The 21,332-nt window shown below is 45.7% G+C and overlaps 1 protein-coding gene across 2 annotated transcripts in view; it reads right to left on the minus strand.

Moving 5' to 3' along the window:
• The window catches only part of PPP1R9A (protein phosphatase 1 regulatory subunit 9A), a 167,787-nt gene extending 149,541 nt beyond the window's left edge, over positions 1-18,246 (minus strand). For both annotated transcript variants that reach the window (XM_069729374.1, XM_069729375.1), the window contains exons 1-2: positions 18,090-18,246; positions 12,117-13,641 (exon numbers count right to left, since the gene is read on the minus strand). In XM_069729374.1, the coding sequence (XP_069585475.1) occupies positions 12,117-13,499 (1,383 nt within the window). In that variant the 5' untranslated portion in view covers positions 13,500-13,641; positions 18,090-18,246. The remainder of the gene's footprint in view (positions 1-12,116; positions 13,642-18,089) is intronic.
• Positions 18,247-21,332: the final 3,086 nt, after the last annotated feature.

Here is a 21,332-nt window from a genome sequence, read left to right on the forward strand (position 1 = left end):
ACTTTTAAACCTTATAACTTCCTAACAAAAAAAAAAAATTAGGTTTCCACAATTGTGCTGATGCAAAGTAGACATGTGCGAGATGTTATTTATTAACTAATTTGTGTGACATAACTCTCTGATTTAAGGGTACTAAAATTAAAATTTTGAAAATTGCTAAATTTTCTAAATTTGCCAAATTTCAATTTTTTTCCTAAATAAAACGTAAGTTATATCGAAGACATTTTACCATTAGCATGAAGTACAATATGTCACGAAAAAAAACTCTCAGAATCGGTGATCCGTTAAAGTGTTAAAGATTTATTACCTCATAACGTACAGAATTGTAAAAATTGGCCTGGTCATTAACGTGCAAACCACAATGGGGGGGGGGAGTAAAAGGGTTAAGAACATTGAACCTTCCACCACAAAAATATAGTAAAAACGCATTATCACTTGGGTCATGCTGAAATCAAATTACAATGCAAATCCAAAACCTTTTTTTTCCTAGAAAAGCTGGGTGACGACCAATATGGCGGTTACTGACCCAATAATGCCGGACCTGTCTCCTGGATAGCGCATCAACCACAGAATCCTCAAAAATCCCTGATCGCCGCCTTGTACAACTCACAGAAGCCGGCACGTTCTATGAAAGACCAACACGGTTGGCCTACGAATGTGACAAACCGAAAACGATTGTTCATTCCCCTCAAAAGCACTGGAAATACGCGATGCCAGTGGCGGGATATGAGCAGATGGGCCGTAACGAAGAATGATGGGTCAGCCCAAGGTTATTCCCGTACTAGACAGATGCCGAGATTGAAATAGTGTGAACATGAGAGTGTCGGGCAGGAGAAGAGTAACGAGAAGCATAGTAATAATGGTCACCTTCCTTAGAATTTCATTGTTCCCTGTTATCAGCCATTAAAGATTTTTATACCGCCGTATCTCAAATCCGTGGCGGAGAAATTTGTGCTTGCGAATGTGGCCTCACAACAAAAAAGGAGCGAATACTCCGGATGCGTGCAGATTGTCGTGTGGGCACGAAGTAGGGGAACGAACAGGAAAAAAAGAGAGTTGGGACCTGTATGTGCATGTTTGTAACCAGATAGGTGACTGGAAAAGTTCCACCATCACTTCCAAAATGGTTGATCATGATTGATAGGTGAAATATTGTGAGGATTTAGGCCAGATTCACACGGTATCCCAGGCGTATTTTCTGGTCACGATTTGCAGTCCGACAGCGGGTCTCCAAAACACAACTAACTGTCAAAAATGTCCAGTTTTGGTCATGAAACAGTCGGTCGAGATGAATCTGCAGCTAGAACACAAAATATAAAATATGGCCGCAAAATTATGTCCTCTGGTGCCAGAAATGCTGATTTTCTGTGTGGATTACAATCATTTGGGCGACATTTTCCAGCGCAGATATCTGGTGTAGAAAAGGAGTGAAATCCATGGCAGATTTGGCACGATGCGCATGCAGATTTTGCAGCAGGAAAATCCGCCCTATGTACTAAAAAAACATTTGTGATCACTTGGTTTTTACTTTTAGGATTCATCCTCCACAACGGAAAGATTTTTTTCCCGATTCCCTTTGCAACCTTAATTTCCATGATAAATCCGACATCCCGGAAGCTGCGCTCCTTCTAAGTGATCTTGCGCTACTGACGAACGTCTTACAAGAAACCAACATGGCAGCTCTCCTGCTAGCAAATAGGTCCCGTTGACATCTCCGCTCTCAGCTCCGCACCTCGTGGGAAATTTATACAGGATATTGATTCCAAGCAGCAAAAAAATAAATAAATAAATAGAGAGCAATTCAGCAGCTCCTGTTCTCCGACCCTGGAGAATGGAGAGGAAAATGCTTGTATTTTTTTTCCGGAGGGGTAAATATTAAGCGGCTTCATGTGACCGATGAAGAATATGACAATCTCTGCCGAGAACACTGTATCTAATGAGCGACAACAAAGCCCCATCTGTTTATTTTCCATAAAGGAGGTTAATAACGGCTGCCGAATTTTGCAAGTTAATTTGCTAAGTGAAAACAGGAGGGGTGCGGGGCTCGTTTTTGTATTTTTTTTCAGCCGTAATTGCTATTTTTTTTTTTTTTACGCCAAGAGGTCATGACGGGGATTTTATGGATATACTCCTATCGCCAGTTAGAAGGATCCTCCTGAAAGATTTGTAGGCGAAAGAGATTAGGACTGGACGCCTCCGTATTGGTGTTGAATGAATAGATATTGGCAGGTCTTACAGCTACAATACATTAGGTACAAAAGAAATTGCCTGCCGTTGCTGCCGGCGGTCGTCTTGGTGGCCGTGAAATCTCCAGTGACAACCAGGAATCTATACAATATGTGTGCAATTTGCTAAAAACACAAATTAGCATGCTCCCGCGCTTCACATTCTCATTAGCATTCATGAATATGTACCGCAAAGCCGAGGAGATGGTCAACTCCACGCAAACGAGTATGTCAATGGCGAGGGGAGACATAAAACGACAAATAAAACTACAATATATCCTTGTATATCCGGCACCCATGAGCCGGCAATCACCAATTACCTGGCACCAGGCAAATTATTACTTTCAAAAATGAGCTCAAGACATTTTAGCATTCACTTTTATACCACAAAAAAAATATTGAAAAAAGGGAAAAGCACAAAATGTCCAACGATTATAATTGTAGAGGTTGCAAAAGTCCCACAGATGGGGCACCAGCTCGAAAATGCTGCATCAATCTTCAGAGTATCATCAATTTCAAAATTGGGGTGGATAAGTGTATGGATTAAATGGGGGTGTATCATCTGTTCGGGATCCCCATCTAAATGGGGGTGTATCATCTGTTCGGGATCCCCATCTAAATGCTACGAAGAGAGGCTCCCCTTGTAGAGGACCAAATTATTTCCATGGATTGCAAATATTCATCTTACCACGGGACTCCCACCGATCCTTATAATGGGGCTCTGAATTGACGAATGTGTGCCACTGCTCCATTTACTGTCTACGGGACTGCCGGGGGTAGCGAAGTACAGCTTTTTGCTATCTCCAGCAGATCCTAAAATAATAGACAATGCAGTGACACTCACGTCCAATCACCTCTCCGTTTCAGTGGGACATTTAAGAGCGTAGTTGTTGAAATCAGTAGGGGTCCCAGTGGTCAGATCCCCATCTATCAGCACCAGACAGGTGGTAACTGGTGTCAGAAGGAATTACCATTTTAACATTAGTGAGTTTGGGACTTTAAAAGTTGATGGTTATTTTGGTCTCTGCTACGTCCCTTGAGTCTTTTTCCCTTTTCTACAGTAATCTACTGGACATTAAACTTTCCATTGCTCCCGCACTAATCACTTTTCTTCTATAATTGGAGAGGGACCCTGTTGGACCCCATAGTCAGACCCCTACCCCTAGATAGGTGGTAACTTGCATCAGAAGGAATTAGCCTTTTAACATTAGTGACTTCGATACTTGAAAAGTTGATGGTTAATTTGGTCTCTGTTACATCCCTTGAGGTTTTTTTTCCTTTTCTCTAGTAATCTATATTAAAGTTTCCATTGCTCCCCCACTAATCACTGTTCATCTAGGATTGGGGAGGGACCCTGTTGGACCCCATAGCTAGACCCCTACCCCCATATAGGTGGCAACTTGTGTCAGAAGGAATAACCCTTTTAACAGTGAGTTCGGGACTTAAAAAAATTGATTACTATTTTGGTCTCTGCTACGTCCCTTGAGTCTTTTCCCCTTTTCCCCAGTAACATACAATAACTATTCCATTACTCCCTCACTAATTACGGTACTCCTCATCTACAACTGGAGAGGGATCCTATTGGACCCCATAGCCGGACCCCTTTTCCCTGTACTTAAAGAGTTTTTAGGCTGAAATGTATGCGGGATAATTCTTTCTGAGACTGCCAATGAAGCCTCTAATGACAGTGTGAACAGATCCTAAGTGATACTATACAATAATACATGCTCCACCTTCCATTTGTGGGAATTATATAAGCGCACCAAGCATCTAAATCTCACTTTACAAGCCCTTACAAGTCTGAAGTTATCTACAGAACAGAAATGCAAATGCTGGCAGCAAACCAGGATCAATACAGCACATGCTGCCTACGGGAAGGTCTTTTATTTGCTCTTGACGACCCATGGAGCACAATGCAGCCATAACCTGCAGAAACAAGTGGTGGGAAAATAACTCAATTATAATATCTGGCCTAAAATAATTTATCCTCTCCGTACGTCAGCTCAGTAGGGTTGTCCTATACAAGCCTGAAGTCACTGACAAGGTTACACCCTGGACAGACTGTATTATTATCTCGGGGCTGTCCTTCCCGCTGTGATAAGTAAGTATAAGCCTGGCCAAGACATGATTGACAACCGGGCTTGGAGTTGTGTCGTTATTGTAATGCTTAGTGCAAGCTTTTGCCTTGTCATTGAAATGACATCTCAGTACTTTGAAGGTTTCGATGAAACACACTTTTAACTTTTTAATTGCGTCTCTTTTCATTTCTTCTCGTCGCGCCTTCTTCAGATCTTATGTTATAGTCAACATTTAGGCAAAATTTTATGCAAGCAAAGTAGGTGTGCATGAGCAGGTTGTGAGATGCTCCATCTAAGAAGTCTCGTTATCGGCCTTACAGGGGAGTCGAAACATGCAGAAAAGCTTGCATAGGTCAGTTTTTCCCAATTGTGGTTCTTGAAAACATTGCATGGGATGCAAACATGTAATTCATGATGACACCTAATGGTTAAGAGAGATAGCTTCTACTTCTCTAGATGTTACCATGGCTCTTGAACACACCGGGACATTGCCAACTACGATCTACCCAAAAGTATAAAAAATCATTGGTCTACAAAGACCATGTAGTATTGTATTCATTAGATCTATGAACGTGGCCCACTTTGTAAAAATAAGGAGGTTAAACAATTAGATAGATGTCCACCAAAAGGTTTGGACCACCGGCATTCCTCCCGATGCCCAAGTTTTCACGCGTTTAATTAGAGGGGAGTAAGCTGCTGCCAGATGCCCATGGAAGTTTTCTTCTAAAAGAACAAAAGGATTGGACATGTAGAAATTCACCACGTCTACCAAACTCTGCATCCTAAAACATATTTGATGGGTGGCTAGAGCTGCTAAAATTGAAAAGGTTGGTCAACATTTATCTAATGTATATTGGCACTTTCAGGTTGTATTTATATCCTTTGAATACCATTTCTTGAAAATGCTGGACATGCTGACGACACCCCATTGGGATTTACAAAAAGTATTTTTTTCCACAGCCCATCCAGGGCCTATGGAGCGACAGTCCAAATTTGTCCGAGAAATCCACTAGGTACTGATCCAAAAATTCAGTTTCTGAAGACGTCGCTCACCAAGAAGAATATAGAAAAAATCCTTTACTGCTCAATAGATGTAATAAGATGCAACGTTTAACCACAATGGTCTTTTTCAAGCTCAAAAAAGAAAAAAAGACATTTGGGATTGAAATGTTGCTGTATTTTATTACATCTATGGAGCAATAAAGGATTTTTTTTGCATTCTTCCTGGTGATAAATGTCTTCAGAAACTTAATTTAGAACCCCGGTGAAATTTCATGGGGTCCATCGGACAGTCTTGGTATCAACGCTTTGAGGTTATGAATGAAAACCCCAATTCAAGCGTGAGTAAAATTCCTACAAACATAGTTTATAGTAAGGTGTGAGTAGGATTGGGCAGTATAAATTTATTCCTCATAGTAACATAGTAACATAGTTAGTAAGGCCGAAAAAAGACATTTGTCTATCCAGTTCAGCCTATATTCCATCATAATAAATCCCCAGATCTACGTCCTTCTACAGAACCTAATAATTGTATGATACAATATTGTTCTGCTCCAGGAAGACATCCAGGCCTCTCTTGAACCCCTCGACTGAGTTCGCCATCACCACCTCCTCAGGCAAGCAATTCCAGATTCTCACTGCCCTAACAGTAAAGAATCCTCTTCTATGTTGGTGGAAAAACCTTCTCTCCTCCAGACGCAAAGAATGCCCCCTTGTGCCCGTCACCTTCCTTGGTATAAACAGATCCTCAGCGAGATATTTGTATTGTCCCCTTATATACTTATACATGGTTATTAGATCGCCCCTCAGTCGTCTTTTTTCTAGACTAAATAATCCTAATTTCGCTAATCTATCTGGGTATTATAGTTCTCCCATCCCCTTTATTAATTTTGTTGCCCTCCCTTGTACTCTCTCTAGTTCCATTATATCCTTCCTGAGCACCGGTGCCCAAAACTGGACACAGTACTCCATGTGCGGTCTAGCTAGGGATTTGTACAGAGGCAGTATAATGCTCTCATCATGTGTATCCAGACCTCTTTTAATGCACCCCATGATCCTGTTTGCCTTGGCAGCTGCTGCCTGGCACTGGCTGCTCCAGGTAAGTTTATCATTAACTAGGATCCCCAAGTCCTTCTCCCTGTCAGATTTACCCAGTGGTTTCCCGTTCAGTGTGTAATGGTGATATTGATTCCTTCTTCCCATGTGTATAACCTTACATTTATCATTGTTAAACCTCATCTGCCACCTTTCAGCCCAAGTTTCCAACTTATCCAGATCCATCTGTAGCAGAATACTATCTTCTCTTGTATTAACTGCTTTACATAGTTTTGTATCATCTGCAAATATCGATATTTTACTGTGTAAACCTTCTACCAGATCATTAATGAATATGTTGAAGAGAACAGGTCCCAATACTGACCCCTGCGGTACCCCACTGGTCACAGCGACCCAGTTAGAGACTATACCATTTATAACCACCCTCTGCTTTCTATCACTAAGCCAGTTACTAACCCATTTACACACATTTTCCCCCAGACCAAGCATTCTCATTTTGTGTACCAACCTCTTGTGCGGCACGGTATCAAACGCTTTGGAAAAATCGAGATATACCACGTCCAATGACTCACCGTGGTCCAGCCTATAGCTTACCTCTTCATAAAAACTGATTAGATTGGTTTGACAGGAGCGATTTCTCATAAACCCATGCTGATATGGAGTTAAACAGTTATTCTCATTGAGATAATCCAGAATAACATCCCTCAGAAACCCTTCAAATACTTTTGTTTCCGCAGGAGATACTCAGGTACCATAGATGTTCAAGGGTCTGGTAGAGGATCGGGGGAGAGATAGCATCTTAGGATCAGAATCTAAGTTTCCTGGTTTGCCAAATCTGCTGATCTACAAACCAAGGCATATAGAAATGATGGTGCCTATATTCATTGTTGGTCTCAATGATGTCAATGATAGAGGTCCTGCCAGCTATTCAACTCCTCCACATCAATAGAGCAGCTCTTCCTGTTCTGGGCTACCTTTTGTCGATGGGGCGCGACAGCCAACGTCATGCTGATTGACCGCTGGCTCCCTGCAGTTAGGCAGTAGGAAGCTGGATTGCAATCAGCATGACATGCGTCGGCAGTCACATCCAGTCAACAGAGTGGAGTGGAAGAGAAGCCGCTGCTCTGTCGATGCGACGTCAGCTGAATCACCAGGAGTGGTCTGTGAGATCGCTGGTGGAGATCGGCATCGGTCACAACAGGCAGGTAGGTAGCAACTAAGCTACGATTAATGCTGCAAACCAAAGTACGAACTACCGTATAAAATCCTATAAACATTTTTTTTTTTTTAAAGCACAAAAGTCATAAAGGGGCAACAAATCATTTTGTGTTCTTTATAGACCCCACAGGAAAATGAATCTGTTTCCAACGACGTTAATTGTTGGAGACAATACACTGACACCCCCGGCTATGTGTATGGAAGCCGGAGAGGACCGTGATCTCCGCGCTGCACTTTAACATACAGACAACAGTTTATTTTATGGTGGAATTTGTGTCAAAGATTCTACGGGAAGAAAACAATGTGATGACATCGACTTGTATCTCCTTCTATGCAATAACCTCAGGTTTATATGACTTTCAATCAGTATCGTGAGGAGGTTTGTAATGAAAAATTTCCTTCTTCACTTTGTATCATTAGTAGAGTTCCTCAAGCTAATCACAAAGTGTCTCCCCTCCTCGCTGAGACCCCCATTGATCCGCTGTAATCCGTGAAGAAACCTGATACAATTTCCTGCAGCGCCACCACAGGGGAAATTAATTACTACACATCATTGTCTATTAAAGTCCTCTGGGACAGGAGAGGTCCTCCAGAGCAAGAGATGCTCTTTGTAATCGCTCTCCAACCTGACCAAGAAATGAGGATCATGGACTGAGGACCTCCCTATTTCTTATATTTTTTTTAACATCGTTGAACTTTTTAAAATAACGGTACAAATTTTATTTTCGTCTCTCATGTCGGGAAAATGTCACAACAAATGACCTTATCGTAACCCAATGTATGACAATGCATAGCATGCATATCGTCTTCAACATGCCTACACATTTCATACCGTGCACTAAACAACTTTTGCAGCAGGCAACTAAGAAAAGCTCAGAAGGTATAAAAAAAGTATAATGATGTCCGACGTAAGGATGCCAAATTGGTATCCACCAGGTCTATAGTTGGTAAGAGGGTCTTTTGACCATTTAATTAATGAATTAATGCCATTTTTCTGAGCAAAACTCCATATAAACCTACTAAAAAGTGATCCGTTTTTTCTTCTTTGCCAGGGATCACCTTGCGTGGCACATAACATAAAAGCTGTAACTGTAGAAGCAACATTACAGAATGACTCACGAGGAAACACGATACACCGGGTAAACTCTCTACACTCTGTTTTGTCTTCATATTTGAGATAGTAAATTCCGGGTTTAAAGTGATGCTTGAAGACATGGAGCAAAACCTATAAAACAACCACTAAGAAATGTTTCCACAGCTTCTATATGTAAAACACACATACAAACACCACAAAACGTGGCAAGAGACCACCAGGACTTTCCACCACTAATCCAAAGATCTTCCACTTTCCTTTTTTTGAAAACTTTGGGAGAAATCTTTTTTTTCAGAATTGCAGAACTTTGTCGGAAGAATTAAAGAACATTTGCCGCGAAAATAAAAATATCGTTCTGGTAAAAAATTCTACAGTGTGATTCACTTGCTACTTTAGCCGGAGGAAAAAATTGCTGTAACTTCTAGAAGAAACGATTTATCGTACTGAAATTTGGACTGTACATAACTTAGTTCATGAGAAACTGATGTTTTAAAGCAGATGTTAAAAATGTCCACCGGTCACATCCAAGCATGCCTGTACGCACCATTCCATATTGTTGAATATATTCTGCAGGAGGTCTGGGGTCATTGCCTGAATTTCTCGCTGTATGTTCTCTCTGAGCACCTGTAATGTTCGTGGCTTGTTACTGTACACCTGACCCTTCATATGACCCCAGAGGCGTTATATCAAGACGATTTTGGTGGCCACAGTCCCTTGGAAATTACTCGGTCATCAAAGAAAGCTTCACTCCACGGTTTGGAAGGCAGATTTTGACCTCCAAACTTCTTTAGAAACTCACTTTGGAACCTCTTTAAGGACTCAGTTCTCCAATAAGTTTTCACAATGAAATCGCGCTCCTCCAAACTGTATATGTACATTATGAAGAAGGAATTAGGCAAGAGTGAAATACAAGCACCGCACGTAACCTACCGACACGCAGAGAAGCGCGCAGCAAGTCTATCTCATAGTGCAGACGACCGGCGGGCAACAAGTCAACAAGACCACTCAATGCAGGGATGTTTCTCGGTGCAGTCACTATGATTCATTGCAATCTCACTTCTCATGAACCAAAAATACAGGTGCTTCTCACAGAATTAGAATATAATCTAAGCCATAATCATCGACATTAACAGAAATAAACACTTGAAATAGATCACTCTGTAATGACTATATGAGTTTCACTTTTTGCATTGCGAACTGAAATAAATTAACTTTTTGATGATGATGATTATTATTATTATTATTATTATTACACATTTATATAGTGCCAGTTATTCCATGGCGCTTTACATGTGAAAGGGGCAAATATAGACAAGTACAATAAACATGAGTAAAACAGGGCACAAACAAGTACAGGAGAGAGGACCTGCCCGCGAGGGCTCACAGTCTACAGAGGATGGGTGAGAGAATCTATAGGGTATTTTCAAGAGGAAGATGAGAGACACCAGACCCAACAGTGCAGACAAGCTGAAGGAAGCTATCAAAGCAACCTGGGCTTCCATAACCCCTCAGCAGTGCCACAGGCTGATCGCCTCCATGCCACGCCGCATTAATGCAGTCGTTGATGCAAAAGGAGCCCCGACCAAGTATTGAGTGCATTTACTGAACATACATTTCAGTAGGCCAACATTTATGATTTTAAAATAATTTTTCAAGCTGGTGTTATAAAGTATTTTAATTAACTGAGATATTTATTGACATTTGGGTTTTCATTGGCTGTAAGCCATAATCATCAACATTAACAGAAATAAACACTTGAAATAGATCGCTCTGTTTGTAATGACTCTATATAAATATAGGAGTTTCACTTTTGTATTGAAGAATTGAAATAAATTAACTTTTTGATGATATTCTGATTTTGTGATAAGCACCTGTATGTACAGTCCACATTTCAGTATGGTCCACCATCTCTTTTTGAAGTTACAGCAATTTCTCCGAGTAAAGTAGTGAGTGAATCACCCTGTACTTGGCAGATGGTCATAGATGTCCAGATGTCTCACTTGACACTGAATTGGTGGTGAGACATCTGGACACTCTCTAAAAGGAAGAGCTCAATCAATGATCTCTTTTGTGTGGTGATCTCAAGAGCTTCTGATTGCCCCCCACAAATGGTCAGATGTCTGATCTCCAAACTAGCACAAGAAAAACAATCGATCCTTGTGTGGCAGAATCGTAACTACCTTCCAAGGGCCATTTCTGGGCACCCGGAAGCACCAAGGCCAGGGTTAAACTTCAAAACTCGCACCTCCTGTAGCAGCACCCCTGATGTCTGGGCGGATTTAGAGGTTAGTTAGTTCTATCTGATTTACTTGCCATTATTTCCAAAAATAGCAGCCAGAACAAGAGAAATTTTAAGCATCTACAGGATTTTGTCTTCAAGATTTTTCCAGAATTCCAACCTAATGATATGGGATTGGAGACATGCATCACAAAGGTTCCCAAAAAGGTATCTAGAAGTGGTCTGCTGAGACCCCCAACAATCCCAAGAACGGGGCTCTAAAGTTCCCTATTAGAATGGAGCACTAACTACAGAAGTCCTAAAGAGAATGAAAGGAAGTGACCACATTTCAATGGTGGCCCCGTTCTTGGGATCTGTGAATGGTCCCAGCGGTTGTACCTCACCAAACCATAAGTAATCCCTTAACAATCTGGTAGGGGAAAACTTTTAATGTAAACATTATCATTATCAGAGTGTTCGTAGGACTGAACGGTCGATAGATAATTCAAGTCACCAGTCAGAGACACATGGGGATGTCAAGGATGTCAAGAGGGCAGACCCCACCAATCCATAAGTCATCATGGAGATGCCAACTTTTCATGTTCGTAATAACCCTAAAACTGAAAATAAAGATTACACAACAACCACAAGATGGATTTCATCACCAGGTATCATTGTAATCAGTATAACGGTGCCGACCAGACACTGTCTGTAGTTACTGTACACAATTCTGCTGAGAGGTTCCCTTTAACTTGTGTAACACTTCCTAAGTCTATATGGGAAAAACATCCATAACAACAATTATCAAGAAATTCACATAATTCCCTTACACTTAAAGGGGTTAATCAAGATTAGGAAAAAGGTCTTCAAAAACAGAGGCCCCTATTACTGGGAAAAGGGAACCACTTTACTAATTACATTCAACCCCTTCAAACACATTAGGACTTGGGGGGTCTGTTCACATTGCCGTTCAGAGCCTCTATCGGCAGACTCCGTAAACTAGGTCTAAAGAATAACACTGTATACTACACTATTTATGACAGAAACCACATGGATCTGGCCGGACCCTTGAATAAGTCACTGCAGTCTGTCTGGCATCGGTACAAAAGATTGGGCAGCGCTCTACGGCACCTGTTATAAATGGAAGCGTCAGCATAGCCTTTCACGCAAAGTCAACAAAAGTGTCAAAAATGATCACGAACATAAAAAAAAAAACAACTGTGTCTTACTTTGATAGGAGCTTTACTAAATTTAATTTTCCTCTGGGCCGGAACTTCCTCTTCTTCTGCCAATCCCGGTACCTCGTAATATTCCATGTCAGGCTCGTAAGACTTATTTTCATCACTATCGTCGTCATCGCCAGGTTCAGTCTCTTCCCAGTCTGTGTTAAACCGTGAGCGGACTCTGTAAACATTATAATCGGAGTGTTCGTAGGACTGAATGGTCGATAGACAATTCAAATCACCGGTCATACTCGTCCCAACGTTATTAGAAGTGGGTGCTCCGTGATTACGACTGGCTGTAAAGTTGTCATGGTTTTCCACGGGGGTCGGAGATTCTCCAGATTTAGTCCTATCAAAAGCATTCACTGAATCTTCAGACAGGTTATTGTGTTGTATTATATGGTCATGTTTTTTCACTATGTGCCTTCCATTGTCAGCACCATCCATGAGATTATTCATGGCCGGTATGTTGTCATTGGAGGTACTGCAGCCCACACTCTTTTCTCTTTTCACCTCTTTGGTGGAGTTGTGACCACCTTCTTGTAATCCCGCCTTGTTTCTTTGATGCATGTTCTCCATAGATATATCCGTGTCGGTCTCCCCTGGTGGAGACCAAGAATTTGTGTCTTCATTTTGCCCATAACCTTCCACAGAAGAAGGGACAATGTTGAGCGGATAATGTCCCGTTACCGAATACTCTTCGCTATTTTCATTTTTCTCCAGGGTATTTGGGCTCGGAGAATCGCTGTTCTCAAACACGGCGCTAAGTTGGCTCACCGTTGGAGACAAAGCCTCCGTCCGCGAACTCAAGCTGTCCAAAGAGTCACTGCTCCCCCTATTTGACTTACTTCCGCGTCCTTCATCTAGAAGTTCACCAGATCCTCGTCTTTCCTTCCGGGAATTGTAGCGACTACTCATCCCCGAGTCTTGCGTACTGTGTTCAAACAACTTTCTGGTTTCCGTAAACTTGGAATAACAAGGACCATCCAAAGTGTCAAAGCGGCTGACCCTTTCTGAAACCGTAGTCTTGAGTTTTACGTCCGGTACTTCCTTCTTTTCCACAAACTCTCTGGGCTTTGATCTCCTTGGAGGAGAGGATGGTGTTCCTTTGGACTTCCTTGGTGGAACACCATTATTTTCAGTGGGGTCCATGCCCATCTGCATGAACAGGTTTTTGATTCTGTTGACATTTGACCCATACCTCCGTCCCCTCGTCTGTTGCGTTTGGGGTACCTCATCCTCACTTTTTTGTTTCTCTTCCCCAATGGGCTTTGTTTTGTCGAAGGTGCTTTTGAGAGCCTGAAACTCCGTCCTGTATGCATTCCGGTGGGGCGAGGCGCTCCTCAGGTTCGAGCGCTCTCCCGAGGCTTCTGTCTTCATCATGTTCATTTCAGCAGACCAGCACACTGTGCATGATGACTAAGACGCTTGGAGATCTCCTGGCATATAGATTTGTAGGGTTAGTATGGGAATATCGCTGCTATGACATGCCTCACCTCCAAGTAGGTTTCTTGTAAATCTCCAAGACGAGCTGTGACAGAGACAAGAAATTATATGAGAGATGTTTATCGAGGTAAATATAGCTTTCTTCTGACTATTTAGCTAATTACAGCATATTTGTGTTTTTTACGTGAATGGAAATAGAAACAAACTTGATAAATTACATATTACCTTGTTAAAGGAGGCTGAAGGGCATGGCTGCCCCGACACCACAGATCACCATAGCTCAACCATAAATATAAAACAGAGGTCAAAGTACCCAAGCGCTGAGCACCTATGGACTTATATCACTCACATAATCAGAACATCCTGCACACAACTGCAGCGCATCCTCCGAAGTCAGCTCTGCTACATTCATCTAACCCAACTCTACCTCTCTCAGACTCCGCTCTGCTACATCCCTCTAACTACAGTTTTCCGTTCAGCTCTCTCTCCAAAATCCAACTCTCTGCCTCTCTCAGACTCAGCTCTGCTGCATCTCGGAAACTAAGCTCTGCTATATGCCCCTCAGTTCTTCTGCAACTCCCACACTCCGCTCCGACGCATGCCCCACGCTCCGCTCCGACGCATGTCCCACGCTCCGCTCCGACGCATGCCCCACGCTCCGCTCCGACGCATGCCCCACGCTCCGCTCCGACGCATGCCCCACGCTCCGCTCCGACGCATGCCCCACGCTCCGCTCCGACGCATGCCCCACGCTCCGCTCCGACGCATGCCCCACGCTCCGCTCCGACGCATGCCCCACGCTCCGCTCCGACGCATGCCCCACGCTCCGCTCCGACGCATGCCCCACGCTCCGCTCCGACGCATGCCCCACGCTCCGCTCCGACGCATGCCCCACCCTCCGCTCCGACGCATGCCCCACCCTCCGCTCCGACGCATGCCCCACACTCCGCTCCGACGCATGCCCCACACTCCGCTCCGACGCATGCCCCACACTCCGCTCCGACGCATGTCCCACACTCCGCTCCGACGCATGTCCCACACTCCGCTCCGACGCATGTCCCAAACTACGCTCTGCCGAATGTTCAAAATTCAATTCTGCAGGATTTCAAAACAATGCTCTGCTGCATCCTTCAACCTCAACTCTGCTGCATCCACGATACTCTGCTCTGCTGCATCATCCAACCTCAGCTCTGCTATATCTATGATACTCTACTGCATCTTCCAACATCAGCTCTGCTACATCCAGGATACTCTGCTGCATCTTCCAACCTCAGCTGTGCTACATGCATGATACTCTGCTCTGCTGCATCCATGATACTCTGCTCTGCTGCATTGCACACACTCAGCTCTGTTGCAGCTAACAAGCTCGGCCCTGCTACATGTGAACACTTTAGACGTGCATGTCCTTTGCGCTGCTGCAGTGACTGACCAATTGAGTTTCTGTGGTCACCCTTGTGTGGCTTAATGATTCCATCCACTTTCTTTGCAAGTTTTATTGATGTGAAGCAGAAAACAGGGGAGGCGAGCGTATATAATGCTATATACACATACAAGGGGCTGGTAAAGAGCTTCAGTATTAGTCTCCAGACATGATGTCAAGACTGTGGGGGGCTGTATATACAGTACATCAGTCTCCCCCATACAGGCAGCGTTACGGGTGACGTACATCACTGCTCACCATAGATTTCTATGGTCATACTGTGTATCGGGTATCTCCACCCCAGAGGCCCCTTATGGGGTACATAGAGGTCCTCACACTTGTACAGTTTACATTCACATCTGCTTTGTGCCCTTTTGTACTAGCAATGCTTTCATGGAGCCTCTGGATGATGGGCACCAGGGGCCCCCACTATCCTATAATGGGGTCTGCCGGATTTCCCAATGGTATTTGCCAGTTTGACGAGAAAAAATAGAGCTGCCTACAATGCCAGTAGATGCCAGCCCCTGAACTCAGGAGATGGCATCTGCTACTCACGAGACTATGTAGATAGGAGGGTGAGAAGAAGTGAAGCCATCCACACCCTGAGGCTTTCAGGGGCTTCCAGCTTTAAGACCTGGAGATATTTGGTTTCTTATCAGACTTCTGGTGGAACCAATCCTCAACGTTGGCGTTTGGTCGGCACTAGAGTGGCAGACCAGGTGGATGGCTGGCGAGAAATAGGCTCTCAAATATAGGCAAAGAGAGGCCATCAATACCTGGACCTTGCATGGCCACCTTACCTTGATGGTCACCACCATTGCCTTTCGGGGGAGCCAAATCTCACCTTGGCAGATGCTGGGTGACAGTAAAGGCAGAAAGTAGGGGCAAGATAGGCCTCCTCTAAGATTCTCCAAAGCAAGGTTATCAATCTCTAACCCTTCCAGGGACCTTCTAGCTTTGAGGCTAGAGGCCATCAGAAACCTTACCCCTTCATAACCTCCAAACCTTGTATTTGGCTGCTGGTGGACATTACATTGGCAACCTGGAGCAAGATGGGGTATCCCTAAGCTTTGTCGAAGTAAGGCCATCAATCCCTCACCCTTGCAAATCCACTTGGCTCAGAAGGTTGGGGATGGAGATGATTATTTGGGGGTTCTTCTGCTTTTGGAGACAGCTTGATATTGGCCCCCTCCTTGTGCACTTTTTTTTTTTACAACCACTTGGTGTTGAAGGCACATACTTCCAGTAAAAAAAATGTGAAAAATATCCCAATGCTATTGCAGTTTAGCCTCTGCTATGTGGTTCATGGCAACTTCTAGTACCTACGGTATTTGGGGTTTATTTCACATTTTTGTGGGTGAGATACCGCTTTAAACACTACGGAGCAGACCCTCGGCGGCGGCTATAATGGGCCTGCACGCTTCACTATGAGTTACTGTCTCTTTGAACAGTAAAGGTTTTAATGAAGTCGCTCTGAGCGTCTGCTTGTGCCTTAAAGGCAAAATATGGCCCGAACAATAAAGCCCCAGTGTCCTGTATAGATGCTGCCCATGACGTGACGCACTGGAACACGTCACATATACCATGGCGCTGTCCAGCGTGCCATCCTCGGCAGTCCCAGATTTTGAAAAAAAATGATTTCGCCATTCCCGTAATTTATATGACCTCTACTGTTATAGTCTGGTAACTATGGAAATCAATCCCGCAATCAATAAACCAGGAAATATTAAAATCCAATGGCGCCGAGGATCTTAAACCCCGGAGAAAATGTAATGAAATAAAGGCAGGCGGCAGAACGAGTCCCAGCCGTGAACACCGCGGCGTTACGCCTCCGAGCTGCACAAATCCTGCTCCACCTGCAGCAAAAATCAGCAACCACGATGACGATGGATGGATGGATGGCTTACTACGGCTGGTGGAGACGGAAAGGGTTAACTCTGTCTCCATCCTCTGCTATTGGTGGAAAATGGCTCGCTCCAAGTAATAGTACTGCATGGTATAAAGGGGGGGGGCGGCATGTGCGTGCGCGAGGACGGACGCCGTGCGGGATGTCAGGGGAAACAATACGGAATGCACAGACATGATACAGAGTAAGAGACATGGGAATGGCAAAGACCAGTGCGTATAGGAATATACCGTACAGAGCATGGAAAACCTACACATCCATCCATAACAGGAGCGCTGAGCGCATATACAGCCATTACATACCGATATCTGTGCGTACAGCATCACTGTATATGTGTGTGCACATCAGGATGTGTGTATGTATATATATATAGCTGTGCATGTGTGTGCACATCAGAATGTGTGTATATATATATAGCTGTGCATGTGTGTGCACATCAGGATGTGTGTATGTATATATATATAGCTGTATATGTGTGTGCATATCAGAATGTGTGTATATATATATAAAGCTGTATATGTGTGCACATCAGAATGAGTGTGTATATATATAAAGCTGTATGTGTGTGCACATCGGAATCACTATATATATATATATACAGTGTTTGTATTTACTGTATATATAGATCTAGGAGTGAGCTTGTCTATGTCTATGTATGTACGTGTGTGTGTGCCGCTCTCCCCAGGGTATATACGTGTGTGTGTATGGGTATGTATATGGGTATATATATATATATATATATATATATATATATATATATATATATATATATATATATATATATATATATATATATCGTATATATAGGTGTGTGGCTCTGTATTTCTGTGATGTGCCCGGTGCCGCACACAGTACACAGCAGACACATGCGCACACAGCGGGGCTTGCTCCCTACATACATGTGCAGTCTCCGGTGCAGTCTCCGGTGCCGGTCCTAGGTGCTGCACACACATGCACACTGCACACACATGCACACTGCACACACATGCACACTGCACACACATGCACACTGCACACACATGCACACTGCACACACATGCACACTGCACACACATGCACACTGCACACACATGCACACTGCACACACATGCACACTGCACACACATGCACACTGCACACACATGCACACTGCACACACTGACATATGAACAAAGCCCATTGTCGGGTTTGGGGCCGCCGGGAGCCCCCATTCCTGGCCGGCTGTTACCTGGCGGAGCTGCAGCTGCGGTGCTCGGCGCTGGCTGTGGCCGCCGGTGCCTCCTCCTCATGACTCAGTGCTGCAGCGTCCCCATCTCTCCAGCCGCCTCCTGCGTGCACGGCCGGGCGCTGCGGCGACCAGTCACGGTGCCATCAGAGTCAGTAATGCCAGTGATTGCCCTTGTGCTCGGCTTTCTGCTCGGGAGAGACCATTCACGCCAGCTGCGGGGGGTGTGGAGTCTACCATTCCAGCGCCTCTCATTACTGTACAGCGGAAGATACAACATGTGTCTGTATAGAAATGAACACTATGGAGCTCGTGTGATGTAGACAGGCGGGGGTGACTGCAGCACTGCGGGATGGAGGCGAGGGGAGATGGGGGAGATGGGGGACAGGGGAGATGGGGGACAGGGGAGATGAGGAACATGGGGGACAGGAGAGAGGGGGGATGGGGACAGGAGAGAGAGGGGAGATGGGGGACAGGAGAGATGGGGGACAGGGGAGATGGGGGACAGGGGAGATGAGGAACATGGGGGACAGGAGAGAGGGGGGATGGGGACAGGAGAGAGAGGGGAGATGGGGGACAGGAGAGATGGGGGACAGGAGAGATGGGGGACAGGGGAGATGGGGGACAGGGGAGATGGGGGACAGGAGAGATGGGGGACAGGGGAGATGAGGAAGATGGGGGACAGGAGAGAAGGAAGATGGGGACAGGAGAGAGAGGGGAGATGGGGGACAGGAGAGATGGGGGACAGGGGAGATGGGGGACAGGGGAGATGGGGGACAGGGGAGATGGGGGACAGGAGAGATGGGGGACAGGGGAGATGGGGGACAGGAGAGATGGGGGACAGGGGAGATGAGGAAGATGGGGGACAGGAGAGAGGGGGGATGGGGACAGGAGAGAGAGGGGAGATGGGGGACAGGAGAGATGGGGGACAGGGGAGATGGGGGACAGGGGAGATGGGGGACAGGAGAGATGGGGGACAGGAGAGATGGGGGACAGGGGAGATGGGGGACAGGAGAGATGGGGGACAGGGGAGATGAGGAAGATGGGGGACAGGAGAGAAGGAAGATGGGGACAGGAGAGAGAGGGGAGATGGGGGACAGGAGAGATGGGGGACAGGGGAGATGGGGGACAGGGGAGATGGGGGACAGGAGAGATGGGGGACAGGGGAGATGGGGGACAGGAGAGATGGGGGACAGGGGAGATGAGGAAGATGGGGGACAGGAGAGAGGGGGGATGGGGACAGGAGAGAGAGGGGAGATGGGGGACAGGAGAGATGGGGGACAGGGGAGATGGGGGACAGGGGAGATGGGGGACAGGGGAGATGGGGGACAGGAGAGATGGGGGACAGGGGAGATGGGGGACAGGAGAGATGGGGGACAGGGGAGATGAGGAAGATGGGGGACAGGAGAGAGGGGGGATGGGGACAGGAGAGAGAGGGGAGATGGGGGACAGGAGAGATGGGGGACAGGGGAGATGGGGGACAGGAGAGATGGGGGACAGGGGAGATGGGGGACAGGAGAGATGGGGGACAGGGGAGATGAGGAAGATGGGGGACAGGAGAGAAGGAAGATGGGGACAGGAGAGAGAGGGGAGATGGGGGACAGGAGAGATGGGGGACAGGGGAGATGGGGGACAGGGGAGATGGGGGACAGGGGAGATGAGGAAGATGGGGGACAGGAGAGAAGGGAGATGGGGACAGGAGAGAGAGGGGAGATGGGGGACAGGAGAGATGGGTACAGGAGAGAGGGTAGATGGGGACAGGAGAGTGGGGTGATAGGGGAGATGGGGGACAGGAGAGAAGGGAGATGGGGGACAGGAGAGAAGGGAGATGGGGACAGGGGAGATAGGGGATAGAGGGACGATGGGAGACAAGGGAGAGAGGGGCAATGAGGAAGAGACGGATGATGGGAGACGGGAGAAAAGGGGAGAGGGGGGATGGGGACAGGATGCAAAGAGGTGATGGGGAGAAGGGCGATGAGGGACAGGGGAGAGAGGGGCGATGGGGACATGTGAGAGGGCGGAGGTGAGGGAGAGAAACGATGGGGGACTGGAAGGAGAAAGGCAATGGGTACAAGGGAGAGATGGGCACCACATTTTAAAAAAAAGACATCAACAAACTGGAGCAAGTTCAGAGATGAGAGACCAGAATAGAGATCGGTCTGCAGACCATGTCCTATGAGGAACGGTTACAGGATTTGGGAATGTTTAGCTTGCAAAAAAGAAGACTTGAGAGGAGACTTAATAGCCGTCTACAAATATCTCAAGGGCTGTCACATTGTAGAAGGATCATCATTATTCTCATTTGCACAAGGAAAGACTAGAAGCAATGGGATGAAAGTGAATAGGAGGAGACACAGATTAGATATTAGAAAAAACTTTTTGACAGTGAGGGTGATCAATGAGTGGTGCAGGCGGCCACGAGAGGTGGTGAGTTCTTCAAAGGAAGTCTTAAAACAGAGGCTGGACAGACATCTGTCTGGGATGATTTAGTGAATCCTGCATTGAGCAGGGGGTTGGACCAGATGATCCAGGAGGTCCCTTCCAACTCTAAAATTCTGATTCTATGACAATGGGGTACAGCGGGTGGGGTACAGAGGAGAGTGAGGTGATGCACAGAAAAGATTAGTGATGCAGTACAAGGGAAAAATAGGGTACAGTGGAGGGGATGGTGATGTCATGTTGGACAGTGGGGTGGGGTTGGTGATGTCATGGGGAGAGGTGGTGAGGTCATTAGAGAGTGGGGAAGGTGATGTCATGGGGAGAAGGGGTGGTGAGATCATGGGGTACAGGACAGACAGGTGTTGAAGTGCTGAGAGGTTGCAGATTACAGGATATGGGAGTAATGATGGAAACAAGAGAAATGTAGCAGGGTACAAGGAAAATGAGTGGTGATGTAAGGAGAGGTAGTGGGGTAGAGAGTAGACAGAGGGGTGGATAGCCGTTTGTATACAGGTGACACCACAGCTGGAACACCCCACAAGACGCTCCATATAGAGGGAACACCCCACAAGACCCTCCATATCCAGGGAACACCTCACAAGACCCTCCAAATAGAGGGAACACCCCACAAGACTCTCCAAAGAGAGGGAACACCCCACAAGACCCTACTGTCACTTACCTGCTTCTCAACAGGTGACTAGGGTTGCACCTGCAAGGGTTAATATATCGCATCTCTCTCAGTCTAGCATTCAGCCTCTGTCCCATGCTGCAATGGGAGCATAAATCACCCCCAACACAGACCATGCA

The sequence above is a fragment of the Ranitomeya imitator genome, chromosome 6 (genome assembly GCF_032444005.1).
Source record: "Ranitomeya imitator isolate aRanImi1 chromosome 6, aRanImi1.pri, whole genome shotgun sequence".
Taxonomy (NCBI): domain Eukaryota; kingdom Metazoa; phylum Chordata; class Amphibia; order Anura; family Dendrobatidae; genus Ranitomeya; species Ranitomeya imitator.